Raw genomic sequence first — 23,237 nt, forward strand, 5'->3', positions numbered from 1 at the left:
GGGTTTTTTTTTTTTTTTTTTTTTTTTTTTTTCATTTCAACATTTAGTCTCAGCGGGGTAAATGGAATTAATAGATGACATAATTTCTTTTTTCTTCTAAAGGAGGTCAGAATTCAACATGCCTCATCAGTATCATGATGGCATTTTAAATGCTTAAAAGAAGTACAAGTACGTTATTTTGTTTTTGACTGTCCTTAAAAATTACCTTTAAAAACAACACTTAATAACTAGTATTTGACTTTTGATTATAACAATGAGAATATAATAAAGAATTAGTGGTCAAACAAAATTTCATCTTTACCAGATTAATGGAATCTTCTTGAAAGAAGTCTTAAAGGATTATCCAGGATGATGAACCATTGAATAGCTGAATCCTTTCTAACATCTCCATTAAGTCATTATCTGATCCATTCAAACACTGCTAATGCCTGGGGGGAACTCATTACCTTTTCAGGCAGGCCTTAGCATCCTGGATACCAAGCATTTCCTTCACTGAAATTTGTTTCCTTGCAGCTTGTACCCACTGTCCCCACCTCTATCCCACTGATTCCGACCATCAAGTCCTTACCATCAACACCTTATAAGAAAGACATTCAAATGACTGAGGGATGTTATTACTCTAAGTCTTGCCCAAGCTAAATAACCAAGACAACATCTGGACATTTGTCCATGACATAGTTTCTGGTTCCCTTTCTGTGAAGGCAGGATTGAATTCTGAATAAGTGTGAACTGATCAGAAACCGGAGGTGCCTATCCTTCAAAGGAACTATTATGTGACGTCTGTATGTCTCAAAAAAAAAAGAAAGAACGAACGAAAAAAGGACCCAAGCACATGCCGCTATCACCCCCTTTTTGGTATAGCTGAGAGTAAAGAACTCAAAAAGCAGAATAGAGCCCAGCGAGATCTCGGGCTCTGGTACTGCGGGAGTAATCACATGCCCTCCTTTGGCTCGTCAACAGGTCGGGGTGAATTATTTTTTATTTCCTACACTGATTCCACAGGGGAAAATGTTAGGGATCAGAAGGAACTCAAAGGAAAACTGGCACTTCTCCTCCCAGGTAACTGGGGAAACTGTTAAAGAAGCCCACCCAAAGAGTCCAAGGGTCCAGGGCAGAAATGTGCGGATGGGGCGAAAAACCGAACATAGAATTAAAGTCTAATGTTTTTCGGACGCGCGGCGTGGAGCAGATTGGGGAGGGCGTCTAGGTCCGCATTTTCAGATCTGGGGGAGTAGATGCAATTCCTCCTACATAACTAGCTCCAAATCTGGTCGGCCAGGATGGAGACGGAGAAGATGAAATGATGTGTGGTGACCGCCTCCCTGACACTGCTGGTGCGAGAGAGTCAAGAATAACATTGTCAGTTCGGGCTCTAGTTTTTACCTTCACATTTCTGCTCCACAAAGTCCAAGATGGGGATGGACCAGTCGGGGCCTCGCAGGAACCCCGCGATGCTCTCCACCACCCATTCCACCTCGTCCTCTTCTTCCGCAGCCATCCCGCCCCTACGGGGCGACGCAGATCCCTAGGCCAAATTCCGGGAGCTGGCTAAGGCCTTCCGGCTTCAGGAAGCCTAGAGGGAGTCGGGGAAAGGGTTGCTGGGGCCACCTGGATAGGAACTACAAACCAGTTAACGTAAAATGGTCGCTATGGCAACAGGCGCAGCCGCCCCAGACTGCGGCCCGGAAGTGAAGCCAGCTTCCCTGGCCTGCACACCTCAGAGGAGTAGGGGCTTTTAAAGAACGTTTCCGATTGGCTGGAAGGGAACAGTAAAGGATCAAAAGATAGCCTTCCACCCATTGGTCCGGAGTTGCTAGGCCAGAGAGCAGAAGTGTAGGCATTGGTTAGAGATCCTAGAAGCCATCTCCGCGTTCCCTCTTCTGAGTGTGCGTGGAGCCGAGGCTTAAAATCGCTAGCGGAAGGCTGCCACGAATCTCTGAATGACAAGGCTTCAAAGGTTTTATTTCATGATTGTAACCTCAGTTCCTCAGTCCCATCCAGTTTCAGACTCCCTGCCACAACCGTTTGTAATTAAAGAGCTGTCTGAAAATACAAAGCTGAACAAAGTCGATCTGTTAAGGTTTACTTATTGGCTCTGCAATCACTTTGCATGGGTCAGCACCAGAGGGTTCTTTAACTCTCAAGCTAAGATAGCTCTAACTAGAATTAGGTGCTTTTCAGAGGCAAAATCAAAGTTAACATTCATTTAAATAAATGTCTTTGACACCAAGTCTTATGTCAAATAACCAGATTAGGGTCCATTGTGGAACTGGTCTTCAAAGGACATTGTCAAAGTGTTTGGGGCCCCCAAATATCTTCAGGCAACTTTACAATATATCCCATAATCAGGATCATTATGTGTACAGTTACAAAGCACTTTTTCTTAACATACTTTTCTACATAAAGATATGAAGCTTCTTTCTTCCTGACTGCATAGCTATAAACCACCCTTCTGTTCACACACAGTATCTTACTTATATACATAAGTGTGATCATTAATGTGTTGGGGTTTATTTTTTCTTTTTTTCACTCCATGGTTTGGGTGTGCCATAAATTATTCAACTATTTTTTGCTTCAACAAACTGCTAAAATAAACACATTTGTGTCTGTAAGAATTGTCGGTTCAATTTCTAGGGATAAATTTGAACAGAATTGCTCAATGAGAGAATATATACCCTGATTTATTTGACAATCCTCAATTTATTTATTTAACAATGCTCGATTGCTAAAATGAAATCATTGTGAGGTAGCTTTGAATGACTCCAAACGCTTAAGTAGTTTGCTACATGATATTTTTGTATTAAAGAATTCCCCCACACACACACACACCCCTGTCCACATATTTTAAGATCAGACATCCTATCAGATCCCTTATGTGAAAATTCCGAGTGAACTCCCCACTCTCTTCGAGAATATGAGCAAACTCCTGCCCTCCAGAATGTTCTGTCAAACTTTATTGGACCACTTCCCACATGTGAGTTACTGACTTCAAACGTACGCATAAACACAAGAGTTTGACCAACACTTTGAGAGTCTATGGAATGGCAGAACTGTTAGCCATTCTGTCACACCAAGAGCTCAGACTCCCCCCAAGCCTTGGAGCCCCAACATCAGCACCACGCCCCAGCATGAAGTCAAAATGTCTGTGATGGCCCTGACAGCTTCTAAAAGAGGAGGTCAGCTTCCATCTTAGCTGGGCAATTAAACTTTAATGATTTGGTAACTCACTCACTATGTGGTTAATATGCTTCATCTATCCAGTGTAGTTGCTGTGAGGTTTATACACATTTTCTCCCCTTTTAGGTGTTGTGAACCTCAAGAAAATTTCTCTTTGTATGGCAATTATTCTTTGATCACCTCCTTATTTCCACCAAATGTAAAAATCATGTCAATTTTTTAAAATTATAGACAATTTTGTAAGGAACATACTTCCATATATGCTTTTTAAAAGAGAGAGAGAGAGAGAGAGAGAATTTTTTCATATTTATTTTTCAGTTTTCGATGGACACATGTTTATTTTATGTGGTGCTGAGGATGGAACCCAGCACCCCGCATATGCCAGGCGAACGCGTTATCTCTTGAACCACATCCCCAGCCCTCCATATATGCTTTTGATCCCTTCTTTTTTTTTATTTCCTTTAGATAAATTCTTGAAAGGAAAATTACCAAATTGATTTTAAAATCTTAATAAAAAAAGTCTTTGCCTACTAATTAGAACAAAATTTTTTAAAATGTCTTTGCCAATAGACTAGGTTAAGAATGATACATAACTTTTTTAAAAGATACATAATTTTATTTTGCACTTTTTATTGAAATCCAGCAGTTTCATGTTAATTAGTCTTTTGTGTTTTTTCTTGTGTTATCTTTTCATATCTTTGATTCGTATTAGAATGTCCAGGGTTTTTTCTTATTAATTCATAAGAGCTTTTTATACATTAATTTAAGAATGTTTGCCATATGTTACAATGACTTGTTTGTCTATTTTCACTTTAAGAAAAAAAATTTGTAAATAGATGTTTCAGAAATTTTTGAAATTTGTTTTTAGTTGTATTTGGGCACAATACCTTTATTTTATTTATTTATTTTTATGTGGTGCAGAGGATCAAACTCAGCTCCTTGCATGTGCTAGGTGAGCACTCTACCGCTGAGCCGCATCCCCAACACCAATTTTCTTAAACTTTTAATTGGTAAATAAAAATTGCCTTTATCATGTACAACATGTTTTGAAATATATATGCACAATATGTTTTGAAATATGTATATATTGTGGAATGATTAAATTGAGCTAATTAGCATATGCTTTACTTCGTTGTTTTGTGGTGAGATTGCCTTTTAATTTAATTTTTTATCTTTTGTTTATAGAAGTTTTACATTTTTCATGTAGACTTTTTTTTTTTTTTCAAAAACCTGCATAAAAGCTAAATCTCTGAACATCCTCTAAAATACATCTTTGTCTTTAAGTTGTCTCTATGTTCATTTATTTTTTTTTATTTTTTTTATTTTTTAATTTTTTATTGTGGGTTGTTCAAAACATTACAAATTTCTTGACATATCATATTCGACACTTTGATTCAAGTGGGTTATGAACTCCCACATTCACCCACAACATAGATTGCAGAATCACATCAGTTACACATCCATTGATTTACAAATTGCCATACTAGTGTCTGTTGTGCTCCGCTGCCTTTCCCATCCTCCACCCTCCCCCCTCCCCACCTCTCCCCTCCCCTCCCCTCCTCTCTCTCTACCTCCTCCACTGTATAACCCTGAGGGTCTCCTTCTATTACCATGCAATTTCCCTTCTCTCTCCCTTTCCCTCCCACCTCTCATCCCTGTTAAATGTTAATCTTCTTCTCCTGCTCTTCGTCCCTACTCTGTTCTTAGTTACTCTCCTTATATCAAAGAAGACATTTGGCATTTGTTTTTTAGGGATTGGCTAGCTTCACTTAGCATAATCTGCTCTAATGCCATCCATTTCCCTGTAAATTCTATGATTTTGTCATTTTTTAATGCAGAGTAATACTCCATTGTGTATAAATGCCACATTTTTTTTATCCATTCGTCTATTGAAGGGCATCTAGGTTGGTTCCACAGTCTTGCTATTGTGAATTGTGCTGCTATGAACATCGATGTAGCAGTGTCCCTGTAGCATGCTCTTTTTAGGTCTTTAGGGAATAGACCAAGAAGGGGAATAGCTGGGTCAAATGGTGGCTCCATTCCCAGCTTTCCAAGAAATCTCCATACTGCTTTCCAAATTGGCTGCACCAATTTGCAGTCCCACCAGCAATGTACAAGTGTACCCTTTTCCCCACATCCTCGCCAGCACTTGTTGTTGTTTGACTTCATAATGGCTGCCAATCTTACTGGAGTGAGATGGTATCTTAGGGTGGTTTTGATTTGCATTTCTCTGACAGCTAGAGATGGTGAGCATTTTTTCATGTACTTGTTGATTGACTGTATGTCCTCCTCTGAGAAGTGTCTGTTCAGGTCCTTGGCCCATTTGTTGATTGGGTTGTTTGTTCTCTTATTGTCTAATTTTTTGAGTTCTTTGTATACTCTGGATATTAGGGCTCTATCTGAAGTGTGAGGAGTAAAGATTTGTTCCCAGGGTGTAGGCTCCCTATTTACCTCTCTTATTGTTTCTTTTGCTGAGAAAAAACTTTTTAGTTTGAGTAAGTCCCATTTGTTGATTCTAGTTATTAACTTTTGTGCTATGGGTGTCCTATTGAGGAATTTGGAGCCCGACCCCACAGTATGTAGATCGTAGCCAACTTTTTCTTCTATCAGACGGCGTGTCTCTGATTTGATATCAAGCTCCTTGATCCATTTTGAATTAACTTTTGTGCATGGCGAGAGAAAGGGATTCAGTTTCATTTTGTTGCATATGGATTTCCAGTTTTCCCAGCACCATTTGTTGAAGATGCTATCCTTCCTCCATTGCATGCTTTTAGCCCCTTTATCAAATATAAGATAGTTGTAGTTTTGTGGATTGGTTTCTGTGTCCTCTATTCTGTACCATTGGTCCACCCGCCTGTTTTGGTACCAGTACCATGCTGTTTTTGTTACTATTGCTCTGTAGTATAGTTTGAAGTCTGGTATCGCTATACCGCCTGATTCACACTTCCTGCTTAGCATTGTTTTTGCTATTCTGGGTCTTTTATTTTTCCATATGAATTTCATGATTGCTTTCTCTATTTCTACAAGAAATGCCGTTGGGATTTTGATTGGCATTGCATTAAACCTATAGAGAACTTTTGGTAATATCGCCATTTTGATGATGTTAGTTCTGCCTATCCATGAACAGGGTATATTTTTCCATCTTCTAAGATCTTCTTCTATTTCTCTCTTTAGGGTTCTGTAGTTTTCATTGTATAAGTCTTTCACCTCTTTTGTTAGGTTGATTCCCAAGTATTTTATTTTTTTTGAAGATATTGTGAATGGAGTGGTTGTCCTCATTTCCATTTCAGAGGATTTGTCGCTGATATACAGGAATGCCTTTGATTTATGCGTGTTGATTTTATATCCTGCCACTTTGCTGAATTCATTTATTAGCTCTAATAGTTTCTTTGTAGAGCCTTTTGGGTCTGCTAGGTATAGAATCATATCATCTGCAAATAGTGATAATTTAAGTTCTTCTTTTCCTATTTTGATGCCTTTAATTTCTTTCGTCTGTCTAATTGCTCTGGCCAGTGTTTCGAGAACTATGTTGAACAGAAGTGGAGAGAGAGGGCATCCCTGTCTTGTTCCAGATTTTAGAGGGAATGCCTTCAGTTTTTCTCCATTCAGAATGATGCTAGCCTGAGGCTTAGCATAGATTGCTTTTACAATATTGAGGTATGTTCCTGTTATCCCTAGTTTTTCTAGAGTTTTGAACATAAAGGGATGCTGTACTTTGTCGAATGCTTTTTCCGCATCTATCGAGATGATCATATGGTTCTTATTTTTAAGTCTATTGATGTGGTGAATAACATTTATTGATTTCCGTATATTGAACCAGCCTTGCATCCCAGGGATGAATCCTACTTGATCATGGTGTACAATTTTTTTGATATGTTTTTGTATCCGATTCGCCAGAATTTTATTGAGGATTTTTGCATCTAGGTTCATTAGAGATATTGGTCTGTAGTTTTCTTTCTTTGAAGTGTCTTTGTCTGGTTTAGGTATCAGGGTGATGTTGGCCTCGTAGAATGAATTTGGAAGTTCTCCCTCTTTTTCTATTTCCTGAAGTAGCTTGAAAAGTATTGGTATTAGTTCCTCTTTAAAGGTTTTGTAAAACTCTGCTGTATACCCATCCGGTCCTGGGCTTTTCTTAGTTGGTAGTCTTTTGATGGTTTCTTCTATTTCCTCAATTGATATTGGTCTGTTTAGGTTGTCTATATCCTCCTGACTCAATCTGGGCAGATCATATGACTTAAGAAATTTATCTATGCCTTCACTATCTTCTAATTTATTGGAGTATAAGGATTCAAAATAGTTTTTGATTATCTTCTGTATTTCTGAAGTGTCTGTTGTGATATTGCCTTTTTCATCCCGTATGCTAGTAATTTGAGTTCTCTCTCTTCTTCTCTTCGCTAGCATCGCTAAGGGTCTGTCGATTTTGTTTATTTTTTCAAAGAACCAACTTTTAGTTTTGTCAATTTTTTCAATTGTTTCTTTTGTTTCGATTTCATTAATTTCAGCTCTGATTTTAATTATTTCTTGCCTTCTACTTCTTTTGCTGTTGTTTTGCTCTTCTTTTTCAAGGATTTTGAGATGAAGTATGAGATCATTTATTTGTTGGTTTTTTCTTTTTTTAAGGAATGAACTCCAAGCAATGAATTTTCCTCTTAGAACTGCTTTCAATGTGTCCCATAGATTCCGATATGTTGTGTCTGTGTTTTCATTTATCTCTAAGAATTTTTTAATTTCCTCCTTGATGTCTTCTATAACCCATTGATCATTCAGTAACCTATTGTTCATTCTCCAAGTGATGTATGCTTTTTCCTTCCTTCTTTTATCGTTGATTTTCAGTTTCATTCCATTATGATCAGATAAGATGCATGGTATTATCTCTACTCCTTTATATTGTCTAAGAGTTGCCCTGTGACATAATATATGATCTATTTTTGAGAAGGATCCATGTGCTGCTGAGAAAAAAGTGTAACTGCTTGATGTTGGGTGGTATACTCTATATATGTCAATTAGGTCTAGGTTATTAATAGTGTTATTGAGTTCTATAGTTTCCTTATTCAACTTTTGTTTGGAAGATCTGTCCAGTGGCGAGAGAGGTGTGTTGAAGTCTCCCATGATTATGGTATGGTGGTCTATTAGACTCTTGAACTTGAGAAGAGTTTGTTTGACGAACATAGCTGCACCATTGTTTGGGGCATAAATATTTATGATTGTTATGTCTTGTTGGTGTATGGTTCCCTTAAGCAGTATGTAGTGTCCCTCTTTATCCCTTTTGATTAACTTTGGCTTGAAATCTATTTTATTTGATATGAGTATGGACACTCCTGCTTGTTTCCGAAGTCCATATGAGTGATATGATTTTTCCCAACCTTTCACCTTCAGCCTATGTATGTCTTTTCCTATCAAATGCGTCTCCTGTAGGCAGCATATTGTTGGGTCTTGTTTTGTGATCCATTCTACTAGCCTGTGTCTCTTAATTGGTGAGTTTAAGCCATTAACATTTAGGGTTATTATTGAGATATGGGTTGTTCTTCCAGCCATATTTGTTTATTTCTGTTACTAAACATGGTTTGTTTTCCTCTTTGATTATTTCCCCCCCCTTTACTGTCCTACCTCCCACTGTTGGTTTTCATTGTTATTTTCCATTTCCTCTTCCTGTAATGCTTTGGCGAGGATGTTTTGAAGAGATGGTTTTCTAGCTGCGAATTCTTTAAACTTTTGTTTATCGTGGAAGGTTTTAATTTCATCTTCCATCCTGAAGCTTAATTTCGCTGGATACACAATTCTTGGTTGGAACCCATTTTCTTTCAGTGTTTGAAATATGTTATTCCAGGATCTTCTAGCTTTCAGAGTCTGTGTTGAAAGATCAGCTGTTATCCTGATTGGCTTACCCCTAAATGTAATCTGCTTCCTTTCTCTTGTAGCTTTTAAAATTCTCTCCTTATTCTGTATGTTGGGCATCTTCATTATAATGTGTCTAGGTGTGGATCTCTTATGATTTTGCACATTCGGCGTCCTGTAGGCTTCTAGGATTTGGGATTCTGTCTCATTCTTCAAGTCTGGGAAGTTTTCTCGTATTATTTCATTGAATAGACTGCTCATTCCTTTGGTTTGGAGCTCTGTACCTTCCTGTATCCCAATGACTCTTAAGTTTGGTCTCTTAATGTTATCCCATATTTCTTGGATGTTCTGCTCATGGTTTCTTAACAGTCTTGCTGAGCTGTCTATGTTCTTTTCCAGTTGAAATACTTTGTCTTCATTGTCTGATGTTCTATCTTCTAAGTGTTCTACTCTGCTGGTAGTATTCTCCATTGAGTTTTTAAGTTGGTTTATTGCTTCCTGCATTTCTAGGATTTCTGATTGTTTGTTTTTTATAACCTCTATCTCCCTGTATAGTTGATCCTTTGCTTCCTGGATTTGTTTGCGTAATTCGTTGTCGAAGTGATCTTTCATTGTCTGATTTTGCTGTTTAATGTCTTCCTTGATACTCCAGATCATCTGAAGCATGTATATCCTGAATTCTTTATCTGACATTCCATCTGCTGCAGCTGTTACCTCTTCTAAAGTTGCGTTGACCTGCATTGCTTGTGGTCCTTTCTTTCCTTGTCTTTTCATACTGCTTGCGTATCTTTCCTGCAGGTGCGGGCGGCGGCTCTGCTGTCTCCTTATTTCAATTGGGGTGTCGTGGCTACCACGCCAGCAGGTCGCTGTGCCTGTTCTGGGAACTGGCGGCGGCTCTGTTCTGCCCCTACTCCAATTGGGGTGAGGAGTGTACCACGCCGGCAGGCCACCGGTTCTGATCCGCCAGTCGGTTGCAGGTTTGCCTACCCTGCAGACACGGGCGGCGGTTCTACTCTGCCCCTATTCCAAATGGGGTGTCGTGACTACCCCGCCTGCAGGACGCTGGGCCTGTTCCTGGCACGGGCGGCGACTCTGTTCTGTCACTACTCCAATTAGGGTGGTGTTTGTACCACGCCGGCAGGCTCCTGGGCCTGATCCGCCGGTCTGTTGTAGGTCTGCCTACCTTGGAGGCGCGGGCGGCGGATCTGCCCTGCCCCTCCTACCACACCTGCGGACCCCTGGGCCTGATCTGCAGTTTGATCACTGGTCTGCTCACCCTGCGGGCACGGGTGGCGGTTCCGCTCCGCCCCCACTCCAGTTGGGGTCACGTGACCACCCCACCGGCAGGGCCTGATCCGGGCGTGGGAGAAGGATCTGCTCTGCCCCTACTCCAGTTGGGGTGACATGTGTACCACACTGGCAGGCCACTGGGCCTGACCCGCCAGGCTGTCACAGGTCTGTTTACCTTGCAAGCGCGAACGGCGGCCTCATGTAGACTTTAAATGGAAGGTAATAAGTTATATTTTTCATAGGGGATATCCATGCTCCAAACACCACTTGCTGGAAATTCATGTGGTAAAGTGTTGTGGTTTTTGAATTCTTGAGAAGAGGAAAAAGGAAAGAAAGACATTATCATTCTTAGGCTAAAATATGGTGACCCAAGGTGGATTACTGTCATTTATTGTTCTGTTTTTCTGTCTTCAAAATTAATTTAAGACTGGGCGCGCTGGTGCACGCCTGTAATCCCAGTGGCTTGGGAGGCTGAGGTAGGAGGAACTCAAGTTCAAAGCCAGCCTCAGCAGGTGCTAAGCAACTCAGTGAGACCCTGTCTCTAAATAAAATACAAAATAGGGGTGGAGATGTGGCTCAGCGGTCAAGTGCCCCTGAGTTAATCCCCTGAACCAAATAATAATAATAATTTAAAATGGAAATCCCACTTTGTTCCTTTTTTACACATTTTTTATTAATGCATAATGTACATGATAATGGGATTTGTTGCTACATATTCATACATGCACACAATATAACCATATAATTTGGCCATTATCACTCCCACTTTGTTCTTCTGCCAGTTTGTTCCTTTCATAGAGAATCTGGGTGGCTGGGGTTGTGGCACAGTGGTAGAGTGCTCGCCAAGCCATATGAGGCACTGAGTTCAAGCCTCAGCACCACATAAAATAAATAAATAAAGGTATTGTGTCCATCTATAACTAAAAAAAATTTTTTTAAAAAAAGAAAAGAATCTGTGTGGTTTCTAATTAGCCTAGGCCACAAACTGCTATCAGTTTCACTCCATATTACAGTCTTTATGTTCAATTTCTTCCAAATGTTTTTCAGTTCCAGTAGAGGCAGTTAAATGTGGTGCACAAGCTCGGCCCCATTTTTTCTCAGCTTTGTTCCTAAATGTGTGTAATGTGAATTCCTTCGGGTCCACACATTTTCTCATTTATTTCAAATTTTTTCATTATTTCAATTTTCACCTTAAAATGGAAGGCTTTTTTTTTTTATTCACTACTTGAGATTCTTATAACCAGGATACTTACACATAGGACATGTGCTCAATCACAAAATAAACACAAACTAGAACAGTGTACACATTCTTAGTTCAATGCTTGCAGATGTAGTGGGGTAAGAATAAGAAGATGGCATGGTCAAGTATTCAATCAGTAGTAATTTCCATGTTTCATAGTAATGCAAAGCATAGTCATCTCTAGAAAAATCACTTCTCGATTGGGTAATCCCAGCTACTCAGGAGGCTGAAGCAGGAAAATCTCAATTGAGGTTCCAGACCAGCCTAGGCAACTTATAGCAAGACCTTATCTCAATAAAAAATAAAAAGGCCTAAGGATATAGCTCAATGGTAGAGTACTCCTAGGTTTAATTCCCAGTGTGGAGGAGGAGGAGGAGGAGGAGGAGGAGGATCACAAAGTCTCATTTTGGCAATTTTATAATTTTTTTTATCTACTACATGTGAATAAATTGTCATTTTAAAGAAACATGTTAAAGAAGAGACTGTAATAGACATACACACACACACACACACACACACAGCACTCTGCCATAGGGTTGATATACTTAGTACATATTAACTGTTATATGTGGTGGGTTTTTTAAACTATTTGCAGTGGGGCAGTAAAGAACAATTATCTTATTTTGCTTCTCCTTTTACTGTCCTCGTTGTATACTTTACTGCAGTATTACTGAAATCTGCTTCTCTGCATTTCTCTTTCTGTCATTAAGCCTCTGTGATGTAAACAGAATAACTGCACACTTCTCAGTTTCTTAGGGATTGTGTTTAATAACAGCTATATTTATATAGTGCTTTACATTTTACAAAAGTATTACATCTATTTGATGTGGAAGCAATCTTAGGAGCTAAATTGTAAGGGTAAAAGAAATTGAAGTTAAAGTGTAAAAGACCGGGCATTGTAAAGTTTCTAAGCTGCAAGGCCTGAGTTAAAATGTAAAGGACCAGGTATTGTTAAGTTCCTATGCTACATGCAAAACCTGAAATTCCTGTAGCTGTTAAGACAATGCTTGGAACCGCCCAGTAAATATTTCCCCTGACCGCCTGGTTGTTTAATAACTTAAGGGCCCTGTGTGGCCTTGCACGTAGGCATCGCAGGGCCTGGACCAATCAGTTTGAATATGTACCCCGCTTTAGAACTGACCTATCACCCCCGCCCGACCTGTTCCCGCCAATGAATGAACTAATCATGTTTGGGAGTTGTTGTTTGACTTTCCCGCGGTGTATGATGATTTGTTAAAGGAGACTGTGATGTATGTAAAGTCCCGCCCTTCCTAAAAAGTGTACTTAAGCATTGCACAACCCCTGCTCTGGGCTCTGGGCTGCTCTCCTTTCTCGTGTGGGCACGGAGCCCCAGCATGCTGGAATCTCAATAAACCCCTTTTGCTGTTGCATGAGCTGCGGTCCCTTGGTGGTCTCTTCCTCCGACGTTCGCCGGACCCTTACAAAATAAATATGGTATTAAGATTTCCCCCAAATAAAGATGGTATTAAAATTTAGTGCATTAGTTTCCTAGAACTGCTGTGATAAAATACTACAGACTGAGTGACTTAAACAACAGAAATTTCTTTTTTTATTTGGCAGGGGTGGGGGTGGGTTCTAGGGATTGAACCCAGGGGAGGTTTAGTGCTATGGTACATCCTCACTTTTTTTTTTTTTTTTTTTTTTGCAATCCTCCTGCCTGAGCCTCTGGAGCCATTGGAATTACAGGCATGCTCTGCCATACCTGGGGTCTAGAAATTCTAGATTGAAGTGAAAATAAGGTTAGTTTCTCCTGAGGCCTCTCCCTTGGCTTACAAATGGTCATTTTTCTCCCTGGAACTTCCATCTATATTGTTTTATGTCCTAATCCCCTATTCTTATAAGGACATCAATTATATTTGATTAGGGGCCCTTTATATCTCATTTTATTTTAACTACCTCTTCAAAGACCCTATATTCTAAATACAGTTGCATTCTGAGGTACTAGGGGGTAGAACTTCAACATATGAATTTGGAGAGGGGGCACACTTCATCCCATAACAGATGGGAGAACTGGGACTATAAAGTCAAGTCTCTTGACCAGGGTCATTGCAAAGTCAGGGCTTGCATTTTTCCATTCTTAACACAGAAGCAACAAGGTAACATCCAGTTTTAACTTTATAATCTGTCATGAAAAATTTTTCTGTATTAATGAAAACATTTCAACCCAGTTCTTTTCAATATTACCTATTTTCCATTGTGTGAACTTTGTTTTTGTTTTTGTTTTTGTTTTGGGGGGCGTGCAGTACGGGGAATTGAATCCAGGGGTATTTTGCCACTGAGCTACATCCCCAGCCCTTTTTATTTTTTATTGAGAGAGGCTCCCGTTAAGTTGTTTTGGGCCTTGCTAAACTGCTGAGGCTGGCCTTGAACGTGCAATCCTTTTGCCTCAGCCTCCTGAATTGCTGGGATTACAAGGATGTGCCACCACACCCCACTTGATTTTTAACTCTAACAAAACATGCTTGCATTCTCGATCAGATAGATGGCTTAAGGTTATTATTAGCAATAGTTATTATTAGCAATAGACCAAAAATACCAATGCAGAAGTGTCATTTTCAAATAAAATTTGTAGAGCATATAGAACTTCAGTAATGAACCACCTAATTGCTACTCTAAATAGTATGGATTCAGCTTTCAAGTAAAGAGAGGGGGAAAGGTCACTGCTTTAATGGTGTAAATTGCTTTTATTCTGGCTACATAAAGAATTTTTAGAAGTTCTAAATTATAGGTCCTTTGCAAATATTCTTACTTGATATTTGGTTTACATACTGCAAAAGGATTAGAGGGTGTTTCTATGGAATTACAAATGAATACCTGCCATATCTTCAGATTCTCTCAATGAATCCTTCCTTAGATTTTTTTTCTGTTCTAAAGATAAAAAGTTTATTTTGATTTCATGGTTTCATTGGTCCATGGTCAGCTAACTCCATACCTCTAGGCCTAAGATGAGGCCAAACATCATGGTGAAAGGACCTGGTGGAAGAAAGCAGCTCAGGACATAACAGCCAGGAAGGAGAGAGAGAACAAGAGCAAAAGAGAGAGAGGGAGAGAGCGCAAATCCTTAGATAATTTTATTGTATTTGCAAATGTAGCATCACAGAATGTCCATTCTCTTTTCAAGTTGTTTTCTATTCATTTCTCAAAATCTATAAAAATATTCAGCAGCTCAGTTTAAAATAGCTAAAAAGTAACAAAAATGCATTGACTTTCATATCCTAACTAAGCATGTTCATTTGGTATAAGCTAAGATCCTTTCTTTACTCATTGAGTGCATACTCTGCAGAGCACTATGCCAGACCCTGAATACAGAGTTCTAGACACAGTGCATTCTAAATTCCAAGTGTTTGACAGTTATTTTCAGAACAGAATGTGATTCATTTATCTCTAAATGTTCAGGGTTTTTTTGTGTGTGTGTCTATTGTTCCTTCTTTTTCTTTTTTCTCCCTTCTTTATTTATTAGTTTTTTTCATTATTTGATTGTTTTATTTGTTGTGTATAAATTTCCTCTCTGTTTTGCTTTCTTCTCTTCCCCTCTACCTTTTATGACTTACTGAGTTGACTGTTCCATATATCTTCCTTTGTGTTTTCTTAACTATTTTCCTGATATTTTTTTTCTTTTTCTTTTAGTGACTTTGAGGAGGACAACTAATTTATAGAACATGCTTATATGTACTATTTAGCTCTGATTTTAATTCACTTGAAGACAGCTGCTGTAGCCTAGACTTATGGCTCCTAAATTTTTTAATCCATCAGTTAAAAAAAAGTCTGACCACTCCCCTTATTATATGAATATATATTTACTTATGAGCTATGTACATACATATGAATATAAATAATTATGTAATATATAATTTAAAAACAAAATTCAACAATTAAAATTAGGTGAGATGAAATTAATTAAAAGGGTGAGATAAAATATATGTTGAAATTCTAATACTTTCTCTCTGAACGCTAATGGATCATTTGGTATCCACTATTAGAGGCTACTAGTTTGTGCTTTATCCTTCTGGAATAGTAAGGAAGCTACAGAATGTAGCTTTTAGGTGATCCCCCTTTTAGGGGATTCGGAAATAAACAGTGAAAAGAATTTTGAGATTCATTCTTAGAATCCAACTTAGAATCCAAGACATTGAGCTCAAGACTCTCAAAGAGAAATCCTCTTCCACCTTCAAACTAGGGACAAGGTCCCTCAAGGGAGTAACCATTCAAAACCTTAAAGAATCATCAGTAAAGGTTATTTTTCCACCCCAAAACATTATAGAAATACCTGCTAAAACCATCATAAAAGATTAACTTTATCTGAGTGTGCTATTTGTAAAACTATTACACAAAACAGAAAAAATGCTTTTTTTTTTTTTTTAACAATTGTCCTGCTCAATCAAGGAAAGAAAAAATGATGCCCAATAATTCAGCACCTGAAATGTTATGCTAAGTCAAAAGTTGCTGCATATTTATTTTTCACAATATTATGTTTTATTAGGCATTAGTATATAGTACTAGTATATAATACTTACAAAAAGCCATTGTGTTTCTTACTAACTAGAAAGTATTACATTTTCAAGGAAGTCTTTCTCCGAGAAAAAAAAAAGTAATCGAGGAATTTGACCCTTGTTTTATCTGGTTGCATATCTTGCTTCTGAAACTTATGGCTTGGATAATTAAACATAGTTTTGGTAAACTTCCAGTTAATAATATTGATAGCTTAATTATGATTCTTCCATGTACAAATGGTCATACTCCAAGAAGTTTTGTCTGACAGCACTTTCGGCCAAGATAAAAATGTTCTATTTTGGGTGCCCAACATGTCTCTACATTCATTGTGATTCCCAGGAATTTGAAAAGTGGCTGATGCAACTGAGAAAATGAATTTTATTTTTATTTAATTTTAATTAATTTAAATTTAAGTAGCTGCGTTATTAGGCAGCACAGATTCAAAGTATAAAATTTCATCAGTTTGAGTGCATTAAAAATGATAAATGTGGCTAGGTATTGTGGCACTACTTGTAATCCCAGCTACCCAGGAGGCTGAGGGAGGATCTCAAGTTCAAGGCCAGCCTGGGCAACTTAGCAAAACCCTGTCTCAATATAAAATAAAAAGGGTTGACTGAAGGTATAGCACAGTGCTTGGCTAGTATCTGTGAGGTTCTGGGTTCAATTCCCAGTACTGGAAAAAATTATGAATGTTTCACCACTAAATGTTTCCTTATTATGAAAAAATAAATTTCACTTGCCAGTATTTTAACAACTTAATATCAGTCTCTGCTTACCAAAATTATTTATGTTGAGCAACCTTCTTTTGACATTCTGAGAAATTCGTTTTTTCTAATATTAATATCTTATGCTGCCGTTCCCCTTTGTTTACATGTTTTCAGTTATATCTTTTTTAATATTTATTTTTTAGTTTTAGGTGGACACAATATCTTTATTTTATATTTATGTGGTGCTGAGGATAGAACCCAGTGCCTCGTGCATGCTAGGCGAGCACTCTGCCACTGAGCCACAACCCCAGCCCTCAGTTATATCTTTATAAATCTGCATGCAACCCTACTGAATTTTTGCTAGTTCATTAAAAAAAGGTGATTTGGTTTCAATATTGGACTTGAACATTTTGCTATGTGTAATGTGAATAATTATATCAATAAAATGGTCACTGGTTAAGAAATTATTAAGAACTTGCAAAAAAATTAATGAGAACTCCAAGAATAGAATTGGCACTTTAATATAGAAATTGTAGTTATGTCATTGACCTGCTTTTAAAAGATGAATTCATTTCACTGCACCCATTACTATAATTACCCTTTATACTTGCTAAAAATAAGTACTTCAGTATACACCAGTTTTACATGTAGTCTCCACATCCAGCTCCACTATTATTCAGACTTTAAGGTTTGGTGGTAAGTCTTGCACATGTTGTTTTTTTTATATTTCTGTAGAAGCAGTGTGAATGTATATTTTTAAAGCATTATGTTTTCAAATGACCTAGTAAGATCAAGGAATTATTTCAGTAAATTATCTTTTGATTAACACATTTCAAGTACTACTTTAGAGAGGTTAGAACAACCATTCATTTGAAGCTAAAGCTTCATCATTTAAAATTCATCTTTTAAATCATAATTGTTAGTAGTTAGGAATAATGGTAGCTCCTAATTATAAAAAAAAAACACAAGAAAATTAATTTAAGTGAAATTGTCTGTGACTGGAATCCAGATACTGAAAACATTGAAATACAGGATTTAACAGTTAATACTTAATAATACTTAACAATTTAAACTCAAGTTTTGAAATATATCTATCATGAAAAAAATAGCCCATGCAATCTGGTAGTGGAGGCCAGTCTTAGTGGCGTGAGAGAAATAACCCATGAATTCTCTTGAACTCTTGGGGACGAAGAAGACAAAAGATACTAACTTACTCAAATCAGTAACTGAGAAGGTTAGCTTACATTTTTTTTAATGTCATTTGCTGTTAAATGGATGGAATGGAGACTACCATGCTAAGTGAAGTAAGCCAGTCCCAAAACACCAAAAGCAGAATGTTCTCTCTTAAAAATGAATGCTAACCCACAACAAGGAAGAGGAAGAATAGAAGTTCATTGGATTAGACAAATGAGAACTAAGGGAACTTAAAGGTGGAGTGGGGGGATAGGAAAGACAATAGAATGAATCAGACCTAACTTTCCTATCCTTATATATATGAATATACTACCAGTATAACTCCACATCATGTAACACCACAATAATGGGAACCTAATTGGAACAAATTATACTTACTCTATGTATTTTTAATATATCAAAATACACTCGACTGTCATGTATATCTAGAAAGAACAAATAAAAAATAAAAATTAAAAAAAATTAACCTTTATTTTATTTAATTGTTTTTATGTGGTGCTAAGGATCAAATCTTTGCCTCACCCATGCTACCTCAAGTGCTCTACCACTGAGCTATAACCATAGCCCTTGGCTTATATCTTAACAAGATATAATCCTATTAACTTGGTCCTCACAAATTTATAACTTATAAACTTTGTTTGAATTTTTCCTTAAGAAAACATTTTGCTAACAATAATGCGAACATGAAAATAATATAAACATGAGACAGTCCTCATTATTTCTGTATGTTGATTTCATTTTTTAAATTCATGTCATATTAGATTCTTTTTTATGATGGCTAAAGATGTTAGCTATTCTTTCCTGTTTACTTTTTCACATAAACCTCAAAATTATTTTATTGAGGTCTCCCAAATTATTTTTATTAGGATTTTGCCTAATTCTTCTAAGTATATTAATTAATTGATAAGAAAATTATATTATTAAAATCATTAGTCTTCTAAAACATGGTAATATTTTTCTTAATATCTATCAAAAAAATCTTCCAGTTCCCTTCATATTGGTGGATATACATACACATATATTTCCTTTCTTTCTTTTTTTTTTTTTTTTTTGCAGAGCTAGGGAATGAACCCAGGGCCTAGCACATACTCAGGAAGCCTCTAACACTGAGCTACAAACCCAGCCCTGGTGATATATTTTCCATTAATGGTCATTAATGTGTTCATGACTGTGCTATTGTAAATTAGGATTCCTTTTCAATTATATAAGTCTAACTAAATATTGTTGATACCTACAAATGTTATTTCATTATATATAATTTATTGATATTTTATATGCATGTATTTTATTTTTTTACCATCTTTTCAAGCATTTTAATCAAATAGTAATTTCTTTTGATGTCTATTTTCTTAATCAAAAGTAATATCTATTCATTACACGTATGTTATGCTCACTAAATGCTGAGATTCATTGAGGTTGTGAGCACTGGGCTATCACATATAGATACAGGGCTCTTCCCACCAGAGTTAGAAGAATATTTGCAAATTACTCTTCAAAATAACCAGAGATCATTTGGAAAGAGTAGCTTCTACTTAGAAACTCAGAAATGCCCAGAAAATATTTTGTCAGAAGAAAAGTCACCTTAAGAATGTTCGTTTGTTGGACTGGGGTTGTAGCTCAGTGGTAGAGCGCTTGCCTAGCACATGTGAGGCTAAGTTCGATCATCAGCACCATAAATAAATAAATACTTAAAAATAGAAGAAGAATGTTCAAGTTGTTGCCATATTAACTTCTAAAACTTTGGAAGAGATTATTGCTATGTTGTTGATTTTGAAATAAAATAGGCAATTAATATTAGTTGAATGAATAAAGGACAAAATAAATAAATATATGTAGCAATTTGCTTTGAGGGTACAATGATGAACAAAATAGACCTCAAGAGGGAGACAGATAATTAGAACAAATTAAAAATTAAAAAAAAAAAAGAGGGAGAGAGACATTAAGTACAGATGCCCCCAAATAAATGCATTACTTGGTTTTTGGAATAGAGAATTTGAAGAGCCCAGAAATTGTGAAAGCCACAGACAACCTTTCCAATGTGGCCTAAACCATCCAAGGAAATCTAATTTTCCTTAACACATTTTTTTTTGTAGTTGTACACGGACAGAATGCTTTTATTTGTTTATTTTTATGTGGTGCTAAGGATCAAACCCAGTGTCTCATAAATGTGAGGCAAGTGCTCTGCCCCTGAGTTACAACCCCAACCCTCATTAACACATTCTTTTGGGGGTTTCCCACTTAAGTGCCGAGTCAATGAAATAAAACCCAGAAATATTGCTACTTGTCAAACATTCTGCCTTCAGTTAGATGCCAATACCCTCCATTGCCTGACCATCTTCCTTCCTCTCTTATGAATTACTAAATATTCTTAATGAGTTTTCAAATAACTACCAGAGCCCAAGACTTCAGTTTCACATACCCCTCAACAGCAAAAAAAAAAAAAAAAAAAAACTATTTGTATTGCCCAGAGGCCAAGAACATTCACTACTGCCCAAAGCTACATTCCAGGGTACCCAAACCACACACTGGGTATCCCACGTGTACCACTGAAATGAGCCAAACCACGAGATTCATTGACTTTGGATGGAGTGTCATGTGCTTAGCACTAAGAACTGCATAAATCTTGCCTGATAAGAGTTTAGGGGGAGAAGTGGTTTCCAGAGTAGCATTACACTATTCTTTCTCTCTCTCTCTCTCTCTCTCTCTCTCTCTCTCTCTCCCTCACTTTCTCTCTCTCTCTCTCTCTCTCTCACACACACACACACACACCAAAAAAAAAAAAAAAAAACCTTGATTTCCCAAAGCTCTGGAAGCTTCAGGAATAGTATGGTCTATAATCAGTCCAATTGGCCCAGTCAGGAAAACAGAAACCTCTGTACATAGCTCAAACAGAATATTTTGTTTATTTGTTTGTTTTTCTCACAAGGTATTCTGGGTTGCCTAGGCTGATCTCCAACCCATGTTCCTCCTGCCTGAGTCTACCAAGTAGCTAAGATTATTGGCATACACCACTGTGCCTCTCTTAGAGAAGGATTTTAATTCTGGAAAACAGTGATACAGGTATTGGAAGAGCTAGAGGAGATGGACTGAAAGGAAGGAATTCTGCCTAGAGATAAGAAAGCTGCATTTGCTATTAGAGGTAACTGTGTGGCTGGTGCTGAAGATTCACACAGAAAAGAGACTGTCTAGCCAGTGCCAGATCTGCCATTGAGACATTTCCACCGCTGGTGCCAGACCAGCGTGATTTCTTATCTCCCACCAGTAACTCCCAGTGGCCAAACCTGAACAGAAGCCAGTTGGTAAAGGGTTCTAGAAAAAAGAAGTATAGAAGCTTCCAGTTATGAAAACAGAGTAGTACCAAAGGGAAAATGAGCCAATAAAAATAACTGGCACAATAATATTATCAGTTAATTAAATAGATGTTCAAGAATTTGATATCAATTACATTTGATAGAAAATCACTTCTGAATGGGCTAGATGAGTACATAACACTAATCAATCTCTTTATAATCATTTCTTGGGAAATCTTTCTGTTGAGACTTATTAAGATGGCATAGGTAGCTCAGTGGTAGAGCACTTGCCTAGCATGTGTGAGGCACTGGGTTCAATCCTTAGCACCACATAAAAATAAACATATAAAATAAAAGCATGCTGTCTATCTACAATTCAAGAAAAAAAAAAAAAAGATGGCAGTAGCATGAAACCAAGACAGGGAGTCAAGGATGGTTGAGAAAGAGAAGTATGGCCAGTACAGGACAGGTCCAGAAGCAGACATCCAGAAATTAACTTGATGAAGGGCCAGTATGGATTTGAAAAATAATTTACCTTTCCAATTAGAAAACATCTTATCTTCCAAATTGACAGTGGAGGAGGGACACCACAATCAAAATCTTTCTATTTGTCACAAGTAGCAAGAGCCAATGAGATTTATAGAGGGGAAATCTAGCTTACTAATTATATTTAAAGTCTCCTTTATAATGGAAGAAAAATGAATCACCAAAAATGCAAAAGCTACATAAATTAATGACCTTCAATATCTTTACACAACTCAGTGACAGCATAGTAGATTTATGTCCCAACATTAACCTCCTTTTAGATTCCTCCTAGGCATAGCTGCAAGCATTTAAAAAAGACTCATGTTACTGCCATTTGATACCTGATATGGAATCTTTTTTAACATCTTTTTTCCTCTACTCTTACACTGATTCATACAGTGCTTTGTTCAAATTCACTGGGGTTTTGTGGCTGGAATTATATGACTCAAAAATGAGTTAATTCCTGTTTTGTTCATGGGCATATAAAACATTCAAGACAAATGCTGAACAGGATGAATGTCCTAATGGTAAACATGCATAGATGATTTTGAAGATTGTTTTGAAAATTCTACTGTAAAGAATATTTGATTTTAAAAGATCTTATAATTCTAAGACATGAGTTTCTCGAGTACACTTTGCGCCTTGACAGGGTATGTATGTTTGTATAGACATTTTAAATTTCAGACTTTATTTGTTGGGTATTACTCTGAAATGCTGTTCTGGAGACTTTTTTTCAAGAATGATGAAATGGTTTAGAATTATAAAAGTTGGCATGGCTTCTTGGAACTTCACTTTTTAAAAACTGCCACTTGCTGAAATCATAAAATGAATATCTTATAACCAATGAAAATCAACATTCATGAAGACAATGAGTTCATATGTATGTATTTAAAATTTTCACTTGTTAAAAGGAAGATTATTTCTATCATATACTTTTCTTAAATTTATGCCCGATTCTCTCTCAGTTCTCCTGAGTCTGAGATAGTCAACCCGTTTCATGGTTAAGCTTCTAGAAAAAAACATACGAGAGGGGAAAGCAATGAATTGAGTTATATTAGTTGGTGTAGCTTTAACTTTCCCCTTCCTCCTCTTGGAGGTGGTAATTTTCTATGTACTACAGCAATGAAAATAAATTATTATGATTTAGATATGAGGTGTCCCCCAAAAGCTCACAGGTAAGACAATATAAGAAAGTTTAGAGGTGAAATGAATGAGTAGGAGAGCTTTAACCTAATCACTACATTAATTCGCTGCTATGTATTTACTGGACAGTAGCTGTTGGCAGGTGGAGAGTGGTTAGAGGAGGTAGTTCATTGGAGGCATGCTTTGGGGATTTATATTTTGTCCCTGGTGAGAGGAGCTCTCTTTTGCTTCCTTGCTGCCATGTCCTGAGCTGCTTTCCTTCCACCACACTCTTCCACCATGATGTACCACCTCACCTCAGGCCCAGAGCTATGGAGTCAGTTG

The 23,237-nt window shown here is 37.3% G+C and overlaps 1 protein-coding gene across 4 annotated transcripts in view; it reads right to left on the reverse strand.

The window, feature by feature from the left end:
- Cfap36 (cilia and flagella associated protein 36) overlaps positions 1-1,728 on the reverse strand; it is a 32,308-nt gene extending 30,580 nt beyond the window's left edge. The window contains exon 1 of one of the 4 annotated variants that reach the window (XM_048804314.1): positions 1,384-1,728. In XM_048804314.1, coding sequence (XP_048660271.1) covers positions 1,384-1,498 — 115 coding nt within the window. In that variant the 5' untranslated portion in view covers positions 1,499-1,728. The remainder of the gene's footprint in view (positions 1-1,383) is intronic. The other 3 variants (XM_048804315.1, XM_048804313.1, XM_015479655.2) reach the window with 3 other exon arrangements.
- Between the last annotated feature and the right edge of the window lie 21,509 nt (positions 1,729-23,237).

Source organism: Marmota marmota, unplaced genomic scaffold (assembly GCF_001458135.2).
Source record: "Marmota marmota marmota unplaced genomic scaffold, marMar, whole genome shotgun sequence".
NCBI lineage: Eukaryota > Metazoa > Chordata > Mammalia > Rodentia > Sciuridae > Marmota > Marmota marmota.